The sequence below is a fragment of the Rhinolophus hipposideros genome (genome assembly GCF_964194185.1).
Source record: "Rhinolophus hipposideros genome assembly, chromosome: 2".
NCBI lineage: Eukaryota > Metazoa > Chordata > Mammalia > Chiroptera > Rhinolophidae > Rhinolophus > Rhinolophus hipposideros.
Window position 1 is genome coordinate 43,326,284 of NC_138048.1, and position 27,708 is coordinate 43,353,991.

At 36.0% G+C, this 27,708-nt stretch overlaps 1 protein-coding gene across 4 annotated transcripts in view; it reads right to left on the reverse strand.

Moving 5' to 3' along the window:
• LSAMP (limbic system associated membrane protein) overlaps positions 1-27,708 on the reverse strand; it is a 1,158,269-nt gene that overhangs the window by 269,766 nt on the left and 860,795 nt on the right. For all 4 annotated transcript variants that reach the window (XM_081074508.1, XM_081074507.1, XM_081074509.1 and 1 more), the window contains one exon: positions 14,866-15,098. In XM_081074508.1, the coding sequence (XP_080930634.1) occupies positions 14,866-15,098 (233 nt within the window). The remainder of the gene's footprint in view (positions 1-14,865; positions 15,099-27,708) is intronic.

A 27,708-nucleotide genomic window follows, 5' to 3' on the forward strand; every position in this document is an offset into this window, starting at 1 on the left:
CTTCAAAAACATTACTGTAGCTGATGAAGAGGAAGGTAAGCAGAAACATGGTATTACTGGCTAACCTGCAAAACACAAAACCCTAATATTCTAATTTTACCCAAACCAATTCTACCATCCATGCCCAGAGGCACTCAAGCATAGAGACTGCACAGCTTACACTCACTGCTGTGAAATGCAGACCTCCTACAGCAGCCGAGGTATATAAATATGCAAATCAGAGATGTATACAGACACAGCTTTCCAATAGAGAACACCAGCTGTCACAGACAGCAAAATCACTCCGAGGACTTGGCATTGGTGAATTGGCAAATACCCCCTGGTAACAATCGCCCCATCAATCATGGGCGATTTAGCCAGTCTGCATTCTTGAATGGGTTTTTTCCCTCTTTGAACACAATTTAACTCAGTTAAAAAACTTTTTTTTAGGGCAGTGAAATAATTTGTTGTAAATTTTGATTTGAGTTGGATATAAGGAGTTTTTATCCTCTGAACATCCACTTTCCTGTATCTTGCCATTTAAAAAAAAAAGTTTTTTTTTTCCATATGCTCTCCATCCCCCACCAAACAAAACACAAAATACAAATATCAAGCTGGTGTTTTGTTTCTATTTATCAAAGAACTATTAGGAAAGATCCTGTTGGGATATGGGCAATGGGCAATGTGTAGTGTTTATTAGTTTGTTCCTTGTTCTTTTCTCCCCCAAAGACTATTGAAATTATTGGCCCAGAAAATTCTAGACCCTCAAGTTATCCCAAGTGAGTATAAAATACAAATATAATGGGGAGGAGGCTGAAAAGACAGAGTGAATATTGACAAATATATAGTACCCCCAAAGTCTATGGAAACTCCAGTTTAATGGGGGAGAGAATAAAAAATTTACTTCTCAACAAAGAATGGTTTACAACCACAGAGGCATTCTAAGAGAAGTAAATATGTCATCGATTTTAAATAGCTGTATTATCCAGCAGAGGGCAGATCAATGAAAATTGCATAGGTTTTCAGATGCTTCAGGATATTAAAGAACAATCCCATTTCCCCCTCCATAAACCATTTCATCTAAACGAGTAATTTAAAATGTACCATAAATCATTATCTGCTCAGTAGCCACTCAGTATTCGGGAAACTTATATCTACCCCTCTTTTTCTGCCTTGGAAACACCTGAAATGCTATTATTTTTGTTAACTTGTACACATAATACAGTGCTTCTGACTGCATATTTGGTATAAAACAATATGTTTTCTTTCAGATTTAATATTTTCTCATCATAGCAAACACTAGAAAACTGACATTTTGGAAAACGTAAAATATTCAACAATTTTTAGTTGCATGATGTTTATTATATCTTATATAAACAAGTTGATGAACTTTATTGCTGTTTCAAATACAGAGGGACCGGGGTACAGACAATTGCTCCTTCCATGGAAAGATAGAATGAAGAATCATAATGAAAAAGATGAAAAGTTTTATCAACAGTCAATATTTTGTATATGACTTCACCTTGCACCATGAACCTGGATGTTATTGTTAGAAAGTATGACTATCAATTCATTACCAAGTATTTTCTGATCTTTCTCTTTTCTGAGTTCTGCATGGTTTAAAGAGAAACACATTCTATGTATGCTGAGAGCTTTTACTAGTAGAGAAACTAAGATGTGTATTCAAATGGACATGTTATAAAGTGGAATGTGATATGGATTCCGAGGGAGATAAAATGCTTCCAGGTAGAGAGATAATTTTCTTGTAGACGATAACATCACATAGCCATGGTAGAGCAACTACTCTACATAGAGTGCGCAAGGTGATTTTTTGAAAACCTCATTGGGAACTTGTTACTCTCCTGCTTAAAACCTTCAACTGGTTTCCATCACACGTGAAATACCCACAGAGCTTTGCCTCCACAGAGCTTTGCCTCCACAGAGCAAAGCAGAATAGAAAGAACCCTAACGTACCTACGAGGCTCTGGGTATGTCCGCAGCATACTCTTGCTTTCCATACCTCCTGGCTCACCATGTTCAAGCTTATTGGTCACATGCTCTAATTCTTCCTGAAATCCTCTTTTTCACACCCCATGACTGACGAACTCTATTTTCACAATTTTGTGGAGGAGTTTGATTATCCAAAATGTTGAGTATGCACATATGGAGAAGTTAATTTGGAACAATATGTTGGGGAAAAATCACTCAGAACTAGAGTGAAAAAAGATAGGAAAAAGAGGTAACCAGGACCTAATTAGAGAATGTAAGAAAGCATGATTCACAAAAACGTGTGACTGAATGGAAGAGATAGATGGAGATGGAGAAGTTAGAAACAACCCTGCTTTCAGAGAGATCAACTGTGCCATTATCACAAATAAGGAAATCAGAATGAAGAGGAGGAGATGCCTGGGAGGAAAAGATTAATTTTGACTTGAGCACATTACACATGAAGTGCCTGGCGGATAGAAAGAAATGCTTATAAAGTATTTCTGGACTAAGCTTACCTCTCTTCCCCCCACAAAAAGGCAAGAAGGGCAATGGAAACTTAGAATCACACTACATAGATATTACTTTAAAGATGAGGTCATCAATGGACACAATTTGAAAGGGAAGAAGAAGCAGGACAGCTCTGACGAAACACACAGAAATAAGATCATACAACCAAAGGATTTCAAGTGAACATAATTGAAGAGGCAGAAAGAACATTGATAGGGTATTATTTCAGATAAAAAGGAGCAAAGAGATTGAAAAAAAAGGAATTGTTAGTAGTGTCCCTTAATCGAAGTTAAAGAGAATGGAATAAAAAGACTGGCTTTTTAAAAAGGGAGGGGCAGTGGAAAGTAAACACAAAATAAGGGAAAGACTAGGAAAAGCTCTTTTAGGCAATCGAGTTGAAACTCAGCCAGTGATGAAGAGTTTTCCAGAAAGCATGAGGCCTCAGCTGAGGTTAGCACCACTTTGTAGGGTACTCAATAAAATGTTATGATATCCCGTTTCCTAGCAACTTTTAGATGAGATGGGAAAATGAATATCAAAGTTATTAATGGCTAGGGACTAGAGAGGTCAAAGTAAGATAAGATCAAAAGGCTTGAATTTAGGGTGCCAGAAAGGAGGCCACTGAAATGTCAGACTATGGGCTCCAGCTTGGGTAGACAGGCAAATGAAGCCAGTACATGGCGATAGCAGCATCTAATAAATACAGAAAGAAGTTGGTTTTGATTTTTGTTTTAAATCAGTACGGGACTTAGAAATTTTATGCAGGAAATTGTTTATTCCACAATGTTACTTGATTTGAGGAGATGGACAAGGTCCTACTCACAGGAAATCTCTGTCTTTGTTCCTCCTCCCCAAGACTGTGTAGTGTAGTGTAGTGTGTGTGTGTGTGTGTGTGTGTGTGTGTGTGTACGCATGCAGCGTTATCTTTATAGTATTACTTTTAGAAAGATTACATCTTTGCAAGGCGAAAGAAATTAAGGCCTTATAATTTTTTTAAGGCCTTATCATTTTTCATAGATTATTTTATGAATTTGCTTCCACCATGGAAAAAAAGAAAAGATACAAAAACACTCCAGTGAGGGAATGATGGAGGGTTGAAGAAGGAATACAATGAAATTAAATGGAGGTAGAAGGCACCACAGAAAAATTTTGCTCTATGTAAATATTTCTGGGTCTGTCCTTTCAGTAATAAGTTTATTATTTTAATAATTTTGAAGCTATCCTCCAGTCATAACACACACACACACACACACACACACACATACACACAAATAACATTTATAAATGAAATTATTTTTTACCTATAAAACCATTCAAAAACCCACTGTAAAAACTATTTTGGTCTATTTTATTCTTTTTTCTAATGGATGTATGGTACATATGATGTAACTATATTTATTATAGATTATTAAATTTGAGGTTATAGATTATGCTGTTTTGTTACCTGCCATTTCACTTAATGATATATTGTAAATACTTTTACCATGTAATAAAAATGTTTTATAAAGCATGATAGTTAATGGCTGCTTAGTTATATAACTCAGAATTTTTAGTTGGAAAAAACAGAAAACATCTCTGGCTGTCTTGTGCAGAAAAGGAACTCATTGCAACTCACTTCAGTGGGAAGCTACAAAACCAGACTCACGCCAAAAATATCATAGGCAGGCATGACTGCTGGTGATTCTGAACTGAAGATGGCATGGCTTTCACCACCGCCAACATGGCCCTAGATCCAGGCCTTAATAATTTTTGGATAAACACAAAAAAATGTTTACCTTGGGAAATCTTTGATATTACCTCATTTGTGTTGCCATTCAAGAATTAAGTATTTCCTTTCCATTAAAACAACCACCACCGCACAGACCAAAAACAAACAAACAAACAAAAAAAACAAACCTTTGTTTTATTCTCCCAGATAAGGTGATATCAATCTCTGCATTTAGGTTCTCCACATTGCTTATTTAATTCATTCTTAATTGTTTTTATATTTTTGAAGCTTTGTGAATAGCCATTTTATAGTATATTTTATGTTTATTATAACCCAATATAAAATCTACTGACTTTTATATATTTCTTCAGATAACTGGACAACTTTTATATGTTTCTTCAGATAACTGGACAACTTATCAAAATTTAAAAAAAAATTTTTTTCTAATTAATTTATGAGTTGTTTAAGTTCGTAATCATTTTAGCCAAAAATATTAAGTTTATTTCCTCCTTCCCCACAACTAAATATTTTTGCTTTATTTCTTTTATGTAGAAATAAAAGTATGATTATTCAACAGATGGTTATGAATGTTTAAAGAAAAAAAGTAAAATTATATTTTTACTGATTAAAATTAATACTGGATCTCTTGAAAATTTAAAAGAAGAAAATAAAGGAAAAGGCTAGAATAACCATTAATAAATATGTATTTCAACAGAATGAGGAAGTCTTTCTTAGCATAAAAATGAGTAGAACAAAGCACAAAGAAAAAAACGATACATTTGACTATACCGGGGTGCCAAAAAAAAAAAAAAATCTATACAAGTGGACACTTTGGTCAACATTGCTCAAGCAGTAGCTCGCAGTAATCAGAAGTATCTGGATGCTGATGGTAACCACTCTGAGCACCTCTTGTAATTGCAGAAGTCAAACGCGACTTGTATTCAGCTTTTACTCTCGGTATATATAATTACAATTTTAATAGTTTTCCGTTCTTAAAATGTGCATACCTTGTTTGGCACTCTCTATACATATGTATATATCCATGTATAAAATTAAGGAAGTGATAAAGTGATTTAAAATCAAAATATGTAACAGATTATTGTCAGTGGTCTATGAATAGATTTTAACGAGTCAACAGGACCGAGGGAAACATCACCCAGTGAAGCACTGCCACATAAACTCACTGTTACTGGTACTACCAATGACCTGGACAGATTCTCTTTAGTCTCAAGTTTCTTGTACCAACAGTGTCTATTAACAATTCTGAGTTTGGAGCAGGAACGAGTTTCAAGGTCTAGCTCTCATATCCAAGCTCTAGTTTTGAGGGTGTCTGAATTTTATTTCAGCTTTTACACTGGTTGGCAATGTCCACATCCTAGCAATACTGAAACTAGGGAAGTTTGTACACACAGGGAAGAGGTTTGAATGCTAGGCAGCCATTCCAATGTCTATTATAATAGTATTTCTTCTTTTGAAAAGAATTTAATGTCCTCAGTCTTTATTCTAAACATTTGGGGTATTTTGCATAATTTTCTTTAAAAATAACTCTGTGACCACCACTTTATATAAAAATCTGTGTGTGCATTTCAGAGGATTTTCTTTCTATACATTCATGGAAGTGGAATTACTGGGTCAAACAACACAAATATATTTTAAAACTTGGATAGACATCCCTACATCACCCTAGCAAAGTTTCCACTAATTTACACTCTCAACAGAGAGATATAAAAGGGTTAGTTTCCTGCTGACTTGCCAATTCAGGCTAGCCACATTTTGTTAACCCTTTCCAAGTATTATTGGTTTAGCAAATAACAATTTATTGCTGTTTTACTTTGTATTTTTTTGAGTGTTAGTGAGGTTTTAATAGCTTCCCATATGTTTGCTATGTCCATGAATCCTTTTGTAAATTGGCAATATGCGCTTTGACAAATTTTAGTTATATTTTCTGTATTGATTTTTTTCTGTTTATTGATCTTTTCCATTGCACTGACTAGAACCTCCAGAATAAAGTTACATAATAATGATAAAAAAAACCAGATTGTTGGTATTCTTGCCTTATTCCTGTTTGCCATATTACTACCGTTGAAATTACACAATTTTTTTATGCTAACAAAGATATCCTCTATATTTAGATCATTAAATTTATGATTAATTTAAAAAATCAAGAACAGAGGTTGACTGATTTGTATCATATGTATTTTTGTTGGTTATTGGGAATATCTCATGATTTTTCTCCTTTTAACTTTTTGGTATAATTTATTTTACTCCTATATTTATAATGGAACATGTTTTTAAAAATACTGTTTGATTATGCTATATTTAATACAATTTTACGAGATTTTATTCACTAGTATTTAACCCTAATACTTAAGTATTAAGTATTATTGTACGTTTTTTACTTTCATTTTGAGATAATTTCAGATTTACAGAAAAATTGCAAGAATAATACAAAAAACTCCCATATACTTCTTACCCAGAGATTCCATTCTGTCAATTGTCCCAAAGAAAGCCTTTTCTAGCACATGGTTCAATGTAATATTGCATATTACACCCAGTTATCAAATCTCCTCATCTTCAATCTAGGGTGGTTCTTCTGTGTCTTCTGACTTTCATTACCTTGACATTTATGAAAGTTAACAGGCCAGTCATTCTAAAAAATGTCCTCCTATTGCAGTGTGTCCAATGTCTTCTTATGATTAGACTCAGAATTTCATAGTCATATCACAGAAGAGATGATGTATTCTGCTCATTGCATCCTATCATTTGGCACATGATGCCAATTTGTCCCATTACTTGCAATGTTAACAGTTAGATTTCTGTACTTTTTTTCCTTTTTTCCCCTTTGTACTTAATAAATAGTTTGTAGGGGAGCTACGTGGAGATTATGTAAAATTCTTACTCCTTATTTCACTTTCATCAACTAGTTTTAGAATCTACTGATGCCTCCTGCCTGAATTAATTATTTCTGCAATGGTTGCCAAATGATAATTTTCAAATTCCATCATTCCTTCTATATTTATTAATTGGCATTTTATGATGAGAGAGTTTTATTCTCTTTATTTAATAAGTGTTGCATAAATTATATCAGTGTTATACTATATTGCTTTTATGTATTTCGATACCCAACTTGTCCCAGAATTGGCCACTGGAAGTCCCTTTCGAGCTGGTCTCTATGTACTTTTGGCATGCTTTATTTTTCTTTGAGGACTGTCTTACTTTCTGACAAAGCAGGTGCTCCAAACTCATATTGTTCCTTCCTTGCCCCAGTCCTAGAATCATCTATTTCTCCAAGCAATGCTTACTCCTTTCAGCGCAGAGTGATATTTTAAAATGAACATATGGATGCTTGTTGCTACTAAGGTGTAAGTATTCCAAGGCCCTCTCAGTGGGTGAAGCTAGAAAATACACACACACATTTATATATAAAAATATACAACATATATATTATATATTTCTATCTATCTTCTATTAAAACTCATGAATAAACACTAGTAACTCTATATTCAGCTAATGCCATAGGGTTCATTTTAGCTTTCCCCCATTCCATACTTCTCCAACAGTGAGAAATTGGTTGTTATTATTTTCAATATATTTACTAACTTTCTCAATTCTCTTGAATGCAGCCAAGGTCCTAACCCACCATGACTGTTTCCCCACTCTGATGGCCTTACTGTATGAGTCCTGTGCCCTGTAGTGGTCACACCCGACTCAGAAACCCTCGTTGGGTAGGCCCTCACACAGGTTGGGCTGCTTTTCCACTATACTCCAGCTTATGTAATAGCTTTATGACTAAAAAGAAGGAAAGGGACCTTATTATATTGTATACTTTGTCACTGAGGCAGACCTTGACAAATTTTAAAGACAATCCAAATCAGCCCATTGTCCAAAACTAGATGTTACCTATTTATGACAAAATAGTAACAATAAAAGTGCCTACATATTGAAAAATAAAGATATGTATGACATAGTTTTTACTTTTAAATATATGAATTCATAAGTTGTCTTTAATATTTTTAACAGTACATGGTTTTATTTTGTTTTTGTTTTGGGTAATGTATAGAAAACATAAATGCTATATACGATGGCAATGTATGGTGGCTTATATACTATTTTAAAATATTTGAAAGGGTAGATATCCTTATCTTTAAGATAAAAATCTCTGTGTAAAAACTAACACATCTGTTGGTAGCCACATACATTATTATGTAAATGTAAACAAAAATAACTGTGGCACAGACTGGCTGTAGCTAAACTATCTAGCAGATGCAGATTCAACATGGAATAAATCCCCACCTCCAAATTCTTCCAAATCACTTGTCAAAATTCTGACCACAAGGTATTCAAATCCATATTGGTGTAATGATTCAAGGTTGGAATATGACTGAACATTCATTAGCCTGTATCTTCAAGTTGCCTTCTTCCTTTCATGGAGACTAGGTTTCTACACTGAGCAAACTCTGGATGCTAAAATAATTTTGTTTCTCTTCCCTTATTCTTTCTCATCTTCAGGAATAGCAATGCGTGTTCAGGTAGAAAGAATGTGGACGTACATACTTGATTTATTTTAACTAAAAGATGGACTGCATATACATATGGAAACCTTGGAGACAGTAATTAATTATGTGTGGATGAGCTTGATTTAGACAAAACTTGAAGTTCTTTCTACAGGGGGCACATCAAATTAAAACTGCATGAGGTGTTATTCCAAAATATTTTAGCCCCTAAGTTTCACTTCGTTAGTTGTCTGATTGCTGATGTGGATAGTGATGTCTTTAAAGTCTGAACCTGACCTACTAACAGCTAATCAAGGAGCTATTGTCTGAAAAATTAAGCTGAAGAGCAGGAAAATTGGTAGACCTCAGCATGTAAAATCCAAATGAGAATTAAAGTTAATCATTAAGATTCTCAAGAATCAACAGAATTAACCCTCAGATCAAATCTAAGTAAAGAAGATTTCAAATTATTTATTTTATTAGAAAGCTTTAAAAATGTGAAGAGCTCCAGGCTAAGTTCAATTAGAACACAGTAGCAAACCTTCTGTATGAAAGTTTGTAGACAATGTTAAGTTATTGGAAAACTAATCAATGCAACCTGATGTTAATGAAGGAAGGAAAGAAGAAGGATGTAAGGGAAGGCAGAAAGAAAGAAGCAGTGAAAGAAGAGAAAAAGAGACAAAAACTAAGAGAGATTAAAAAAAAATCCTATTTAGAGTCTGGGTAACCGATCTGGCCAGAATTAGGAATGTTTAATAGGATTATAAAATGCTTCTAAGAATTTAAGTCTTAGAAACCATAAATCTGAGAATAGTATGCATGAAAAAAAATGACGTTTGCATTTCCTAACTTTGACTTTTCAATTATTAACTTAAAAGGAAATCTACAGACATTACAATTTGAAGTCAATATGGATATTACGTAAGCCAATATGGGATATAGGAAATGTGGCTTTTTAAGTATGTGGATTTCAAAATGAGACCAAACATGTTTATTCTTATAAGGAGTCCTGCTTTAACATTTTTTTCCATAATTGACTTACTTGAGGTAATTAAGCAATAAATTTCTTTACAAGTAATAGAGAGATTCTCACAATCTATGTATGTGATTTGAGTCATAGTGATGAGAAAAAATTCTGAAATTCTATTTAATGTTATAGTGAAATTTAACTATTAACTTAGAAACACATTGCTGCTTCTTAAAAATTATCTCCAATTTTAATATATGCAGATCAGGCCATTTCTAAAACAATGCTAACCAAATCAGAGTAACATAAAAAGAGAGCAGAAGACTCAACATGGAAACGACCACTCTAGTATGGGTGCCAGACTCAAGAATAATGTAATAAACAAATTGAAAATATGATAAATGCTGTAAGGTATGGTAAATGAGATACATAAATATAAGTTCACATCTTTAAAATATGGTCATGTCAGGATTTCCTTTGACTTCACATAAATATGGAGTTTCTTAAAGTTAAGTTAAAAAAAATTCTCATTTTAGGAGCTAGTATTTCCAGGGCTCAAGAACATGAAATTAATCTTTGTTTTTGATGAGTACGCAGGTTTATTTAATTTCATTTTTCTATTACAAGGCTCTAGTATGTGTTCCACAGAGTTTTAGATATAATGTGATACTGTCATACAGGAAAACGAGCAGGAAGGCAGTCGCAAAACACTCACATTGATTGCTTAGATCTCTAGAACAGTAGTTCTTGGTTTTTTACATGCATTGAATCACCTGCAGGGCACAATGTATTTGCAAATTATGGCCACATCCCCAGACAGTCTGATTCAATTGATCTGGGAGTCATTCTCAAGAATCTTCATTTTGAGAAGTATTATAAACCCAAATGCTGACTTGTTGCAGGTTACGCAAAGATCACATAAAGAGAAACATTGCCTTAACACAAGTGCCTCCATCCAGGGCACGATCAGAAAAATCAGGAAATCATAGGAGGGTACCCTTTGGAGTAGAAACTGTCATTAATGGGAATGATGCCAGAGCAATCTGTTTATTTTATTGATGTTCAGGGTGACGTTTTCTTAATCTTTGATATCAGAATCTGTAAAGGAAATGGTATGGGAACCAAAATATCTTGCTTTAGAAATTGGTCTCACAATTTATTAAGTATCTCAAGTATATGTTTATGTTTGAAAAGCTTTAGCGGCTATCAATGCAACATTTATTACTACTAATCACAAGTGAATCTCAAGGTCACCATTGATTGCATATTTGCTGATGCAAAACTTTCACCTGTGCACCTCATAAGGAAGGTGTGTGAAGATGTCATTTAGCTAAAGATTGACTTGAGAAAACCATACAGCATATTTATTTCCACACAGGCTATTTTGTGTGTAAAAGTCTTCATGAACTGATTAAAAAAACTTCCTTTCTTTGTGAAAAATAATTACCAAAATAAGAGAGAGAAAAATGTTGGAGATGTGGAAAAGTCACTAACATGGTGAGAATATGTATTAGAGGACAGAAGATGTACTAGGAGGTACAAACACTTAAAAATGTATAAAGACTTTTGAAGTCTAGAGCAGTTTTTCATGTCTCAACCATTATTTGTTTTTCAACTTTGGTACTTGAAAATGGACAATTTGGAAAGAGAGATTTTCCTTCCACGGGACTAGGCTAGGTAAGCAGACTTGGAAGCCCTAAGATGTTCCTATGAAAGTTAAGGTCTTTATCAATCTGTGTGTTCTCTGTCTCATGTCCAACAAGATTCATTTTAGAAGGGTTTGGGGGCGTAGCGCTATCTGAAATTGAATGAAATTATGCAGGATTACTTCCCGGGATGTTCTTAGACTACACAGTTCTTTTAAAGCACTGGTTCTCAAAGTGTGGTCCCTACACCAGTAGCATGGGCATTACCTGGAACTTGTTAGAAATGCAAATTCTCAAGCCCCACCCCAAAACTATTTAATCGGACAGTCTTGAAGAGGTCCTACCAATCTAAAATATAACACCTATGCAATGCTGCATGTTCTCCTCAAACATCCTTATTCCACGTAGCTAAGAACTTAAAAGTGATGCTGGTCTAAGAAGCCATTTAGAATCCTAAAGAAGAAAGCTAAAGATTGGGTGCTAAAGAAAAGGACAACTAAAGAAAATGGACTGGAGGGACCTCCCCCCAAAAAAAGCTGAAAGAGCCTACAACAAGGGTAACAGCTATTAGCTTCTGGGCAGCACCCCCTGGGCAGCAGTGGCAGCAATAGCATCATCACCACCATCTATTGGCTGAGAGCACATGATCCCCAGAAACTGGGTTAGGGGCTTATATACATCATCTAATTTAGTCCTTACAATAAATTTAGAGGATTTAAATTTTTAACTTTACCTTCATTTTATATACGACAAAACTAAGCCTTAGTGAAAGAAATTAAGTGGTTTATCCCTAAATTGATTTAAGTAGCAAGAAGGAAAACCGAGATTTCAAATCAGACAGTATAAATGCAAAGCCCACCCTCGACCTGCTATTCTTTAGTGATATCTCATAGCATCTTTGAGCAAAGGGTGGTCTCACCATTGGGCAAAGAAAAATAATACAGTATTTATTTAATGTTTAGTTAAGTTAGATTTGCAGAAACCATGGAGGGAGAGAAAGGCAGAACTTGGAAAACTGAAAAGATCTTTATATTCTAAAGGAAGGTGCTGTGGGATTGGAGAAAAGAAGGATGCCAGTCATATCTAGAAGCAGAAACTCTGAAGTGATGGAAATATGTAGAATTGCAGCATGGAGTAGGAAGCAGTGTGAACAAACCACATAAAGAGATGGAACCCCTTGACAAAAATCACAAAGTCAAATGTCCTAAGGGAAAATGGTTCAGCCATCTGGTGCTAAAGATCAAATGCCAACATCCATATAATTGTCCAAAAAAATCCCCTTTCATGATTCAGGCTCAAAGGAGATAATCCTTTCTTCATCTCCCTTACAAGCACAGGCTATGTTGCTCACTTTCTCTTTCAAAGAAATACGGGTAAGATGAAAATTCAGTAATATCTTGAATCGAACAGATATAGGTTTGAAACCTTGTCCTCAGCCAACAGGGAGCCTGAGCAAGCTCCTAATTGTCTCTGAGCTTTAAGCTTTTGCATATTTATAAAAATGTTATTAACACCTACTTAATAATAATATCAGAATTAAATGAGACAAGAAATAAATGGTACCTGGCACTTAGTAGGTTCCTCTCCATCCCTTAATATTGAGTTAAATTTAGTAACTTAATATTACACTAAATTTAAGTTAATTACACTTTTGCTAACATGGCCTGGAGGTGTGCACGGTACATTCTAACATAGTTCTAGCTCTAACCCTCTAGGGATGGTCATGGGCATAGCTAAAAACTATATACATGAATAAGAAAAAAAGGGGAAGGACATTGTGCATTTGACATGAAGAGCTCAGACTTAAATATAAATGTGGTAGTTCTTAAAGTCATAACAAAAATTTTCCATTCCAGTAGAAAGTGCTTCACATTTGTTTCCAGGTTGGCTTGGCTTCAAACTACTCCCTGAATTGTCTGTGTGATTTTGAGCAAGTAACCAAAATTTAATGAACTTCTATTTCCTCATCTAGAAACTAAGGAATATAATACTTAGATTGTCCAATTTTACTCAGTATAGGGCAATACATGATTTCTAGTGTGGTCTCTAGTGGCTTTCCATAACATTAAAGGCTGTAAATGTATGGAATGTTTTGTAGAAATCTCATAATATAATTTGGAGCTAGTAATTAGAGAAAAATCTGTTCTAAAGGACCTTAAGTAAACTGCTTATCGCCCCTCTCTCTGCCACTGAATGAGGTAGAACTTTTGTTTTGAGAGGTAAGGGTGTGTGTGTGCGTGCATACATGCGTGCACACTCTTATGTTTTGAAGGAGCTGGTAAACTAAGTCATTTACATATTTACAATTCTCTAGTTATGTTTAAACATTTAAATGGATGCCTAGGATCCAGGCCCTGGTGACTCTTGTTATTAGAGCTCAAGTACTCTCCACTAAACTAAAAGGAAAGCATTCTATGCTTTGACTATGATAAGGAACGTTGCAAGTAAGTAGACATGCCTTTTACAAGCAATAAAATGAAGGTGTCAGCCATTGCAAATAGACCAAGATGGAGGTCACATGACTAAACCACCCTTGCACCAGGCAGTCTCTGATGTATTTTACTCCAGTTTCAATCTATTAATCAGAGGAGGTGGAAGAGCAATAATTTAAACACTGCAATCATCAATTCCATAACACATTAACAGAAGCTACAGTCAAACTTTGCCACACCAGTGACTGCAATGGAATCTTGACAGGAGCCGGAGGGCCATGCCTAATTTGCATTAAATTTACATAAAATTGTAAATCAAGAACACATGAACACAGCCCTGATATTTGTTAGTGCTTGGATCTTTCTTGTTAGATGGATTTAAACTGCTGGTGGTTTGACTTCGCTTGCAATAAAATTGTGCAGCTGATCAGCTTTGTTCTCATTCTGCAATTATGTGGAAAAGGACCCAAGAGAGCTATAGGTTGGGGGCATGTGGATGCCATTTAGGGTTTTCATCCTGTAAAACCATGACTCAGATGTGTCCTTGGAAACCCCAATCTGGAAGCAGATTGTCCCCAATGACTTTGCAGATACTGGATTTGCTCACAAATTACTTGCCATTAGCAGGAGACACAAAGTAAATAGAAAGCTGGTCAGCTGAGAGGATGTCAAGGCCTTTAGAAATTTTCATTTTTCCGAACAATATTTACTATCATAAAAATAGATAATTAGTGACATTCTTTAGGCTGAGAAGAGCTGAAATTCAAACCTTCAACAAAGTATCCAGTACTTAAAGGAGTGATAAAGTGGACTTCACATGGTCCTAAGCATTCTATACGTTCTTGTGCTTTTGTGTCAATTTATTCCAACAGATGTGGCCTTTGCTGTGTGTTTTCACTCAGAACTAGGAGAAAACATTGTTACCAAAGGGACTGGCTCACAGTGGCAAGATTCATCTCTCTCAATTCTCCTTAGTCCTCTCATTTTAGGTCTGTCCTTTTAGAGAGAAGACAGACACTTAAGTGCCATAATGTACTTGGAATTGTAGTTTTTCTCAGATGGGATTATGCAGGTATTTCACACATCATGTTTATTCTCTGCCTTCCATGCCTCCTTTACCACCCTCCTACGCCCCTTTTCTTACCTTGCACGATCAAGTAAACTTGGGAAGTCTTGGGCTCATGCTGTGTCTGAACTGAGCAAGTGTAGGAACCCTCGTCATAGACATCCACCTTCTGGATTCGGAGACTGTATTCCAGAGAATGGCGTTTCTCCAGCTCAACCCGGGGGTCCAGAGACCACTTGTCATGCCCAGCAAAAATGATGCCAGAACGGTTCAACCAGGCCACCTTCGAGTTCTTGTCCTCTACAACACACCTAGCAGAGCAGAATGACAACATTAGTCTTAGCCATACCTGCATTTGCATTCATTCTCCACATGATTGGACACAACTCAAGACCAGTCAAGAAAATAATTATATTCAGGATGAACCACTGCCATGCTGCTTCTTGGAGTCTTAAGTATCAGCACTATCTGTCCTTACCATCCAATGGATGGACGTCATTATATTAGATTCAATTCAGCAATAAATAATCTGAGAATGAGTAATGAAGGCAAATAAAGTTAAATAATATAATAACAAATCTCACTGGATTATTTTCTAGGAAAAGGTCGTTTATACAGAACTTCATCTGGTTAAGTAACTTTGAGAATTAGATGATTGATGATGTAGCATATTTACTCAGTTTTGAATTGTACTTAAATACTTCCTAAAGTCTTGTGTGATGGTATGTTCGAGTTATGACTCACCACTGTGGAATTAGACTAGATTTCAATGTTTGCTTCAGATCTATATGAGCTTGTAATGCCCACTCTCAGGAGTGAAAAGTGTGTGAGCTGGTCCAAGGCTAAGTGGGTAGGTGTTGTGTCAAGGCAATCAAAGCTGGTATCACCTTGCCTAAGTCTGGTTCCAGCTTTTGAGGGCAGCAATTGTCTGCTGGTGAGAGACAGCCTGCTACCATTAGAATGCATTTCTGGCCACATTAGAATGAATTTAATCCCTTTTTTAAAAAATTAAAGTTTATTGGGGTGACAGTTGTTAGTAAAGTTACATAGGTTTCAGGTGTGCAATTCTGTAACGCATCATCTATATATCACATTGTGTGTTTACCACCCAGAGTCAGTTCTCCTTCCATCACCATGTATTTGATGCCCTTTACTCTCATCTACCACCCCCTGTCCCCCTTACCCTCTGGTAATCACTAAACCATTGTCTGTGTCTCTGAGTTTTTGTTTCTTCATTTGTTTGTCTTGTTCCTTTGTTGTTTTCAGTTTTATATACCACATATCAGTGACATAATATGGTTCTCGATTTTTTTCTGTCTGACTTATTTCACTTAGCATAATAATCTCAAGATCCATCCATGTTGTTACAAATGGCACTATTTCATCTTTTCTTATGGCAGAATAGTATTCCGTTGTGTATATATAACAGAATGAATTCAATCTTTTATGGGAGATGAATAAACCAATTTTGTAGTTCCGATTCCAAGGAAGGTGAAGGAAAAATATTCATTTGAATGACTACTTACTATAGAAACCTAAAAGAGTCTCTTCCTGAAACTTGAAAGGAAGGGGTAAAGAACACAGATTAGTGGAGAATGGGTAAAAACTTTATGATGAGTACAGTTTTCTTCAATTCTACTATATCAAGAATCTAGAAATGAAAAGATCAAGCAAAAACACCAAGCATAAATCTTCTCTCTGTATCACTTTGGCAAGATTTATGTCTGCCCCACAGGAAGACTGTCCCAGACTCTGTTCACAGCTGCAGAGCCAGCTGCTCAGCACTCTGGGCCATGAGGGATGGACAGAAGGAGCCAGGAGAATGACAGAAAAACAATTAAAACACCATGTTCCCTTGTATTTTCCAAACCAAGTCAATTGCAGGTTTCCTCTCAGGTCAAAACAGCCAGGCATAGAAATTCCACACCCAAGTATGGACAGGAAATTGATATCTTATCCACAGGCTGTCCACCGGAGGGAATACAGAGGCCAATTCGTACCTCTCATAAGAAGGAGAAAAGCTGAGTCTTTTAAAAATTCCTTACCTATGGTACAGAAGCCCTCTTATCCTATTAGTTTTTGGTGAATTATATATTTTACTTAGCATGATTATTTTATTTAATTTTTTTGGGTGCCATGGTATGCAGGTCTTTCTTTTCTTCTCCACCTTTTTATTTTCATAAATACAGATAAAGGTATCATTTAGTATCTTCAATCACTCAGTATATGTTTCTCTGTCATACAGATATTTATATGCATTTAATAATTTAGAACCTCTCCATGAGGGAGTGCAAAGCTAACATCATGGATGCTGGCTGCTTCTCTGTAGACTCGATTCTACTTTTCCTGTTCGATTCTTTTGTGACATCATTTCTCTGTCCTTGGTGATGGTGTGGCATTTCTCAGTTTAGAATCATTTATGAATTAATAGGCTGTTCATTGCCATGTAGATCATAAATGAAGTTGTTGATGTAGATTCACTCACTGTGTTTTTCTTTTGTACTGAGAAGAATGGAAATGTACCTCTACAAATGGATTTTAAATCTTCTATCACATTTCTCCTCACACTTTTCTCATCTACACAGCTCAACACAGCAGCACGCAGATATGCCACATCAGATATATACTCTGAGTGCTGTTTAGCCCAGCATATGGCCCTAATATGTTCATTTTGAAAAAAATACTACATATTTTACACAAAAATGACCTGTAAAATAAAGACAGATTTTGACTTATTCATTAAGGTACCTCCTAAAACTAATCTGGTGTAAAACAGTCAATGCCTGTCATGTGAACTAACAGTGTCACGCATGTAGACACAAGCCATGTGGTTAACCTGTATACCAGCCCCCACTCTACCCCTAGTCCCAAGCTCTATAGAAACCACAAATGAATTTGGCAAATTTCCTTATCAGCACAAGGTAGAGTTTCTAAGTCATGTCTTTAGGGTCCTTTCAATATTTTAGCATTTTTTTGTCAATGGAAAAGTTAAAATTACCACACAGATCATTATTGCAAATTATTATCTGAGAGGATTCAAATCTATTTTACCTAAAGAAGTAATTGACTATTTCAGTGAAATTACCAGGCCCATAAAAACGCATCTACTGAAATAACACATTATATGGAAATTTTCCTATGACAATCTACATAACATCTTACTTTTACACTGTGTTTCACCCATTATTTATTTATTTTTAATTTATCTTTTACGTACAAATAAGTGAAAGGTGTATTAGACTCAAATACATACCTATACATTCACACTTTTTACTAATTCAGTATAGTTAGTAAACTCCAAGCACCAGAGCACAATGTAGTATTTTTTAAAAGGAAACCACTCTTCCAGATACTTAAGCATTCTTTTTTTTATGTAGCCAATAGTTCCAAAGTGAATGCACTGACTCTATAAAACTAGAAAATCATCTTTCTACAATGTGACTAAAACTTTCATACTGAAAAATGAACAAAATAATTACACAATTCCAGAACTAATTAATTTGAAAATCTTTACTTAAGGTGGCAACTATTTTAAACCATAAGAAGTACACATGAGAAAAAAAAATACGGTAAAAGTCAAAGTAATAGTCTTAGTGTGTAGAACTTCTGGTTTGTTAAATGAAAATAACCATTCACACAGGGTAGTCACCTAATGCCTAGCTATTTGGAAATGAGGAGATGATGATTAAATGCAGACCCAGATTCCCAGCATGCACTGACTAGCCAGTAAGCATCATGAGTGTGCATCTAGGAGGTAAGTTGGTTTAACCGTGCATTAGGCATGCCTGTAGAGTAAATGAGAATTCTCCTGCTGTGCCATTATTATATAATAATAAGTTATTCCCCACTCAGAATGCCACTTCCATACCAGACAATCTAGTTCAAAATTGGATACCTAAGGTCTTTATCTCCAAAATCAGTCTTGACTAAATCAGAAAAAGTACGAAGATATGTGCGCATATTTTAAAAATCTGTGTTTTGTGGTGTTTGGATTTAATAGAATGTTTCCTCCTGGAGCTCAAGAAGTTGCAAATCATTCCAGGATTTAAAAAAAATGGAGCCCTAAAGAAAGTGGCTGTTGTTGCCAAGAGGAGAGGGACAGGAAATGTCCTTCCCCTTTAGGTGGGATTTTTGTCAGGCAGCTGAAGACATGGGATATAATACAGAGTGGCACCTTGTCAGGACATCTTCTCTCATTAGTATCCCATCCTTTTACTTAGTTTCTTCTTATGACCTTATTATAATCCGCATTGCTTTAGAGTTATTTCCACTACTTTCCTCATAAGCTTATTTATGACAGTGACCCTCCTGGAGTTCCCCTATGGCGCCCTGATGGGGACTAGCAGCATAAACTCACCATGCACACAGTAGGTACTCACTGAAACATGGAATAAATCAACTGCATTTAACTTAGCAAATTGCTATTAGGTCAATTATAAAATATTTGTTAATTATCCCATAGGTACAGAATAGATGGGTAACTATTTTAATTTTTCTTAAGAAATGCTTAAAATGATCAGATGCAAAGGGAAAATTTAAAGAGAATTATTGCATGTGGTATTCACATGAAAGCAAAAGAGAAAAAAAATGTGCTGAGTGATTCCACTATGATAAAAGATCATCCCTGGGAATTAAATAATCTATGTTGTATGTGAAAAACAGCAAAAGGAAGCATAAATCACTAGATAATCATTTAGTGGGTTGCTCATTTTAACCATAAGCCCTAAAATATCAGGTGGGTTACTTACCTTAACTATGAACACTTGCTTTTTAAAAAATCAGTTTTTTAAAAAAATAACCGAAAGACAAGAAAACAAATTTCTATCTTTCCTGTTCAGTATATCTGAATCCATAAAACTGTCACAAAAAATCAATGCACCCATAAAAATCCCAAGTATTCAATCTTTGCAAACATTCTACACCATGTATAGCATGCACACTTATACAAACAAGTACTCTGACAATTCCTGTTACACTGCATAATTCTGGGGATTACGCTTCCAAGAAATGAATATAATTGGAGGTAGAAAAGAAAAGCTACATATGGTTTGTACCAACAGACTGCTTAATAGGATATTTACAGACAGTATATCCATGATGTAAGTGATACAGAACTACCAGATAGCAAGCCTATTCAATTGCTATTAGACACATCTCTTCATTTTTAAACAAGCATTACTGACTCTGAGAATGTACCAACTTAGCATTAGAATTTATCCAAACTTGAACTTTCTTCTATTTCTGAAGAGTACAATCTGGTACTTATTCATTGATAACAAATAATTAGATTTTATTTAGTCCCTCACCAGTTATCTATCTTCACACGTTTTTAATTTTAAGGACGGAGGGAAGTGGAACTGGATGGATAAGAGAGATCTGACTCTTAAATTAAGAAAGAACAGTCAAATGAATGATTCTCAAGTGGGGGCAATGTGTGTTTCCAGAGAACATTTGACAATATATGAAGACATTTTTTGGTTGTGACAACTGGCGGGGGTTGGGGGATGGGGTTGTTACTAGCATCTAGTAGGCAAACGCCAAGGATGCTGCTAAATAAGCATCCTATAATGTAAAAGACACCCCTCCCAACCTCCTCACAATGACATATCCCATTTAAATGTTGACAGGGTCAAATATAAAAAAAAAAAAAAACTGAGTTAGACTTTAGTCTCTTGGTTTCTGTATCCAGAAGCATAGGGCAAACATCTACAGTGCAACGGTGTTTTTTCATAGGCATATGCTTCTTAATGTACAAAGCCACCAGCAACATAAAACAGAAAGCAACAAATAAACAAGAGAAACAAACCCAAAACTCATAGACACAGATGACAGTTTGGTGGCTATCAGGGGTGGGGGGCTGGGCAGAAGATGTTAAACGGGGTCAAATGTATGGTGATGGAGGAGACTTGACTTCGGGTGGTGAACACACAATGCAATCAATATACAAAAGATGTACTACAGAACTGTAAACTTGAAACCTACAGAATCTCATTAACCAACGTCACCTCAATAAATTTAATAATTTTTTTTTTTTTAAATCTCTGAATTATAAGTCAAGTTCATGTAAGAAACACTACAATAAAGACTAGTGATGTTCTGGTTGTAAGTTTATTTTTTTTCACATTTGTGATTCTCCCCCTTTTATAAGATGTGGGATAATTCAAGATGTAGCTGGAAAGGAAGTATTCAAGAGTGTGTTAGCCACTTATTTTGATGCTGTTTGTATTGTAACTTTAACCCTACAAACAAAACCCTTAGCGAATCAGCAAAATTATCATAAACTCATTACCGTCTACAAGGAAAGATACTTGGTCTGGGAAGTAATGCTATACATTCCCAGCTTGAAAGTATGGAATTAGGAAAAGCTCTAAGCAGAAGATGAAATAAAGTATCATGGAAATACTCCAGATTCTCCTGAGGCAGAAGTTTTTAGTCTGACTTTATCGTATTATTTTAAGTATAATGAATTCCAACAACACGTATGCAAACATATTGAAAAAATGACAAATTAGTTAGAAACCAAATTTAAAGAATTCTGAATTGTTAATGATCTTGGATCACCTCTACTTCATTACCATGTTTTAAGATTAAACTTCAAGAAATAAAAGAATTGTGGGGATTCACTGCTTAACCTGAGGCACTCCTGCTGAGCCTTGCCTGCAACAAGAAGCTTCAGCTCCTAGCTGCCCTGTTCCCATCTCTGCTTCCTTCCAGACTTGACTTCTGGCTTTGACCCCTGCCTGTTCTCTTGGTCTCATTTTCTTGTTCTTGTGCCTGTCTGCATTCTTAATCTTGATCCTCCTGAAGAAAAAAACGATCTCAGTTTGATAATGGTTTAATTTTCTAGATTCGTACTGATTTTAGTCCAATTAACACCATGGCAGCGTGCACATGGTTTAGCATCATCTCCCCTCACCCTAGCTCCTTTGCACACATTCGTGTCCAAGCGCCTGATGCACGTGTGTATATGCACACACATGAAGTAGTGGTGGGCATTCCAGACAGGGTGAGATCACAGAGGTAGTAAACCACAGGAGCCTGACTCATGTGAAGCTGCCATTGCTCACAACGATTGGGAATCTGTACACTGCTGATGGAGTCTTAGGGCGAAAGACATATTGTTTAGTTTCTGGAGATAACTGATTTTAGGTCTGCCCTTCAGTCTATTTCCTATTGGAACATAGGTAAGTCTTTTAGCCTTTCGGTGTTTTAGTTTTCTCATAAGTAAAGTGAGGCTAATGATACTTGCCTCAACCTCTAAACTAATACTACGATAGTGCCTTGAATAAAATGAAGTGATATACATGGAAACATTTCATAAGATGTATTATTTGATTCATAAGATGTCAAATAATAACTATGCTTATACTCATGCTCTCTAATGGTAGAGTATGATAGACAAAAAGAAAACAGTCCTATACAGAATGACTATAAAGAAAAGTACTGATTTCTTTAAGTCATTCGAAAAGTTTATCGCTTTATAGAGTGTGATGACTCCCACTGAATATGTATCATTACCCAGACGCTCTGATCAGCCTTAAATTCTCAATTGGCATTAGTTATTTGCACATGTCATATTGACAAAATACCCTTTCTGTGATTGGATGCTGCTTATTAGAATGATTTATCACCTGGGAGAGCAAAAAATAATCCACAGTGGCAAACGGCAAAGCCAGAACAGACTGTGTTACCCCTGGAACAATGAAAAGGTCTCCCTAGATAGGCTTTTTTTTCTGTAACAATCACTAGGGAGCCCGTTGCCCAGCCATACATGCATTCTTCTTCATATATATACATAATATATGTATCGCTGTATTTTCAGGTTCATCTTACTGAAGAAGCATAACCCATAAACGCATATTGCATGCAGATGCTGCAGGGGAGGAGAAGGCCACAGCCACCAAATTAAGACTCCATCAACAAGCAATCGATTCTAGGACAGTCTGTGCTCCTCTTGTTGTCACATCAACTGTGTCATCTCTACATTTACACAGAAGAAAGAAATGGAAAAAAAGGCAGATGGAAATTCTAAAAACAGATCAATGTTGAGCTTGAGACCAGGAGAAAACTGACTCCTATCCCAGTCACACCTGGAGTTAGGCTTAATCCCAGAAACATTTTAAGTGACTGGAAACAACTCTCCTAATGTCTTTCGAAGAGTCTCAATCAATTTTGAAAAGAAATCATCATCTTAATCATATCATAACTCAAGATGCCCTTTTTCTTGTCAGTGGTGAAGTAGAAACCTCATGGGTTCTGCAGTTTTGTAGCTTTACGCAAGTTGCTTAGAAAAGAATGGCCGAATGGCGGGGTGGGTAGGGGGTTAGGCTGAGGAGACAGTTTTTGGCTCTGCATTCTAGCTCCATCATATGCTACTCTATGATCTTGGGACATTTGTTTAACTTCTCTGTGCCTGGGTTTCCTCATCTATAAAATGAAGACTATAACAGTACCTACTTCAATGGGTAGTTGTAATGTTCCCATGGATTAATTTTAAATATATAGAGCAGTGCCTGGCCCTAAATGAGTCCACTGTTACTGAAGAGCTCCAGTGTTTTTCCTCAGCAAAACAGGAATAATAACTATCTTCTCTTATGACTGTGATTATTAAATTGGCTGAAGTTTAGAATACCCAGTGAGCTTTGGAAGAGTTTAATAAACTTTTCTGCTGGTCACTTTTTATAATTTGTATTATAGACAATCATTCTGTAGAAATCCCATTTTGGGGGCTAAATCCAACAACTGCCAGATATTGTTGTATAATCCAATTCCTTTCTCATTCATAGGCAGCTCCAGGGAAACCTCCTTTTAGGCCTATGCTCTCATACGTCTGGTCCCTCTCGTCAGAGTTGGTCCCCTAAAGCACATAAGCAGTAAATTGAAAGCAGAACAATGCAGCATGGTTCTAGGGCAGCAGAGTAAATTGAGGCTCTAATACCATCTTTAGAATATTTTTAAAGGGTGTTGGCATATCTGTGCATAGGCAGCTCAGGCCTTAATTGCCTCACCACATTTAGAACCCACACAAGGCTCTCTCTTCAGGGCAACCTGAACAGAGGAAAATAGCTGGTCCACGCTGTACTTTGTGATCAGCTGAGATTGGCTTGGCATAATTGGGGTTCCTCCTAGATTAGATGAGATATACTCTATGATTTGTGGACCTTCAGATTGTAAGAACATGGCTTATTCCTTCCACTTCCCAGTGTGAGTGGCAATTATACTCTCTGTAGTAGCAAGTACTATCTATAACCCTTTCCTCTCCTTTGAATTATGGATTCTCTTCTTTCCTCCCTACTCGGTGAGGATGAGAAACAGTTTTACCTTGTTTTGTTTTGATTCTTGCTATGAATCTCTGCTCTCTGTGAAAAAAATCTCTTTCATTTAGAATGAAAAAAAAAATCTACCTTTAGTTGTACCTTTGAAAAAGTAAAATTAGTCTTGGAATCCTGGTTCAGGCTTCTAGTTAAAATTTTCACTCCTTGTGGAATTAGAAACAATTTCACAGCTATTTAAAGAAGTTTTGTTATCTTCTGACAAAACTTCTGATATATCTTCTGAGTCATTATGAAGTAAATATCAAAAGTATTCTAAGTTCAAGAAGGAAAAAAAAGAAGGTCTGTACCATGTAGGGTTTACTCTTTATCTCATTCCAGCAATCAGGAGAAATAAAAGTGCTTACAATAAATTATAATGCACGTAGGATAAACATTCTGTTGTATGAGGCATGGCTATAAAGTCAGGGTACTATTTCCCAGAAGTCTAGGTTTTCACTTGAAAACCCAGACTCTCACTTTATAATCTTATCATATACAGCATTATGTAAATTGTTATCATTGGAACAAAACTTTATGACTCATATGAATTCAGATATAATTTGGAACAAATTATGAGTACACCCTCTAAGATACAATAATTAATAGATATAGCATTCTGATATAACACAGTTGACATACAGTAAGTGAATCACAGGTAATGAGACTGTCTATCAGGGCTACATTAGAAAAGGGCTCTGCTGTCCAGTTTGCCTCCATTTTAAGAGGCTGTGACAACCTATTTTTGTGGGTTTTTTCTTCTTTTTCTGTCTTTCACTTTTCTCCCTCATCTAAACCTTTCCTTGAAGTCTGTCTTTCTTGTACAGATCAACAATCAGGATGTGAATAGGACTTGGAATCAGGTGACCGAAAAGGGCTTCAGAAGTTACTGAGAGAAAGGGCATGAAGGCCTCAAGAACTATGAGTTTGAAATGAAAGCCCATCTGGGAGAGTTCTAGTAAGGAACTCCGCTTACTCAGACTGGGGAATGATACCTTAGACTATAACCCTTATTTTACATAAAGCACTGACCCTGGGAGGACGATGGGGGTGAGAGGAAGTAACCAGTGTCTGGACTTGGGAGAGGGAGAAAGTCAAAGGTTATCACCGCTTGTACTACTGTATCCACCACGTAACTTAAGTCTGAGATTTCACAGCCAGCTTGAGTGAAAGAAAGAGCTGCAGATGCTTCAAAGTGATGGTCACAGTCTGAGTTCTAGGAAACCCCTATATTCAAAAGCACCATCATTTTAGTCTGAGAGCATTCCTCTTTCCCACCCTCTCTGTCCCTGGGTACTCTAGCTTTGAGATTGTATTATAGGAGAGGCATCTTCTGTCATTCTCTCACAGTGACTCTCAAATTATGGCTGATAAATGGGAAAAAAAGGCAGAGAAAAGGAAAGAGCTAAACCTAAGTGTAAATTAAAAAGACATTGTTTTGAAATTATTCCCCTATTTCTTCTGAATTACTTATCATTTTTGGTCAAGACCTTTTGACATGTCATGAGGAACTCTGTTGAAATCTCTGTATGTACTCAGGAAGCTAACCTGAGTAGCAGCAAGAATTAGGCTGACTAATTAATAGTCAATATAATGTTGATTATGTTATTAATCATAATGTTGATATTAATAGTCAATATTATGTTGACTAATTAATGTCTACTCTCTCCCAAGGACAAGTTACCTTCATCTGGCTCTATTAAGACCACTTTTGAACTCAGGCACAGACAATAGTTTAGTGGTTACCAGAGGGTAAGGGGGTGGGGGGAGGGAGATGAGCCTAAGGGGGATCAAATATATGGTGATGGAAGGACTGACTCTGGGTGGTGAACACACAATGGGATTTATAGATGATGTAATACAGAATTGTGCACCTGAAATGATGTAATTTCATTAACAATTGTCACCCCAATAAATAAATTAAAAAAAAAAAAAGATCACTTTTGGAAGAATCCACTAACAGCCAAAATCCAATGGATTTATCTTAAGTATTTGTCTTATTTAACATCTTCATAGTTTTCAACACCATTCACCACATTTCTTCATTTTATTATCTCTCGTCCTAACTCTCCCACTGCTTCTGGGGTTCCATTATCAACCCCTCTTTCTCCATTCACCTTTTATATATTGCTGCTCTCCAGGATTCCATTTTTCTTCTTTCCTGGTTTCATGGAGTAGCCCTCACACATTTCATCATTTGGGGGTCTTTAATTATACTATATCCCAAATTCAGCATATTTTGAACTTAAACTCATTATCTCTCATCTTATTTTTGTCCTCCTCCTAAATTCCCAGTTTTAGTTCGTGGGATCATAATCCATCTATTAATCATAGAGAGCAGTCACAGAGCTATCCTTGCTTCCATCTCCTTCATGGCATTTATGTAATCAAATACCATTTTTACATTTTTTCCCCTAAGATAAACCTCTGTTCTCCATCTTCATGGCCACTACTACTGCTCAGGACTTTCTCATCTGTTGTCAGCATCACTTCCAACTGCTGGTATAACTTTCCGACTGGTGTTCTGACCTCCGATATTGTATCCCTTACCTACAACTATACCATTCATTCTTCATACAGAACAGAAAATACATAAAGCTGAGCTTGCCACCCTCTTGTTTAAATGTACTTGGTCTTTTTACTTGTAAAAGTTCAAATTGACTAGTATAATATAAATCAGCTCAACCTACCTCTCCAGTCTGATCTCTTGATATGTAAACTCCACATCTGCCATGCATCTTATTCTTTATTCAGAGTCTGACTTCATTCTTCCTAGCTCTGGTTTTCCTTTTACCTGAAACACCTTTTGCAACCTTTTGTATTTGGTAAGCAACTCCAAAACCTCCACATTTCTTCATTTTCTTATCTCTCGTCCTAACTCTCCCACTGTTTCTCAATTTCCATTATCAACCCCCCTCTATAGATGTGCCCTCCCTGGTGAAGGCACATTCTCCAATTTCCTTACTTGTGCTAGCATTTTGATTCTTTGTTTTTCTGCCTCTTATCATTATTATCAGAACACGACCATGTCTTCTCAATGTTTGCATCTCTATTGCCTCACAAAGTGCCTGACACATGAAATCATCCAATAATTATTTGACAGATGAATGAACATACCAATATCTTTCTCCTCTCATCTAACATTCTTAGAGATGTCTCCTTTCTAATACCATCTTGAAGGTGGAAGAATCTTACTTCTCCTAGTAGTTTCAAAAGAGGAAAAGTGTAGCAGATCAAGGCCCTTTTGTCTTTTCTGTACTAGTCATCTTATCTCCCTTCATTAGCTGCTACCGTTTTCTCTAGAAGAGATGATAATATCTTCTCAATGATATGCCTTGATATACTATATTAGACATGTAAACAAAAATTAGAAAAATAAATATGCAGCGGAAACTGTAACTCAAAGAATTTCTGAAAGTATGCTGTGTAATGAAAATATAAGATGTTTTCAAACACTTCAGTGCTCCTCCTCGGTCTGGTGGACTTGAATATGATCCTTGATATTATCTTGTGGGTGTCCCCTGCCCTAGCAGTTCACATTTCAGGATCCAAATGAACATTTTAAATCTGTACTCAGATGTCACTCTGAGGACTAACCACCTTCAGCAGC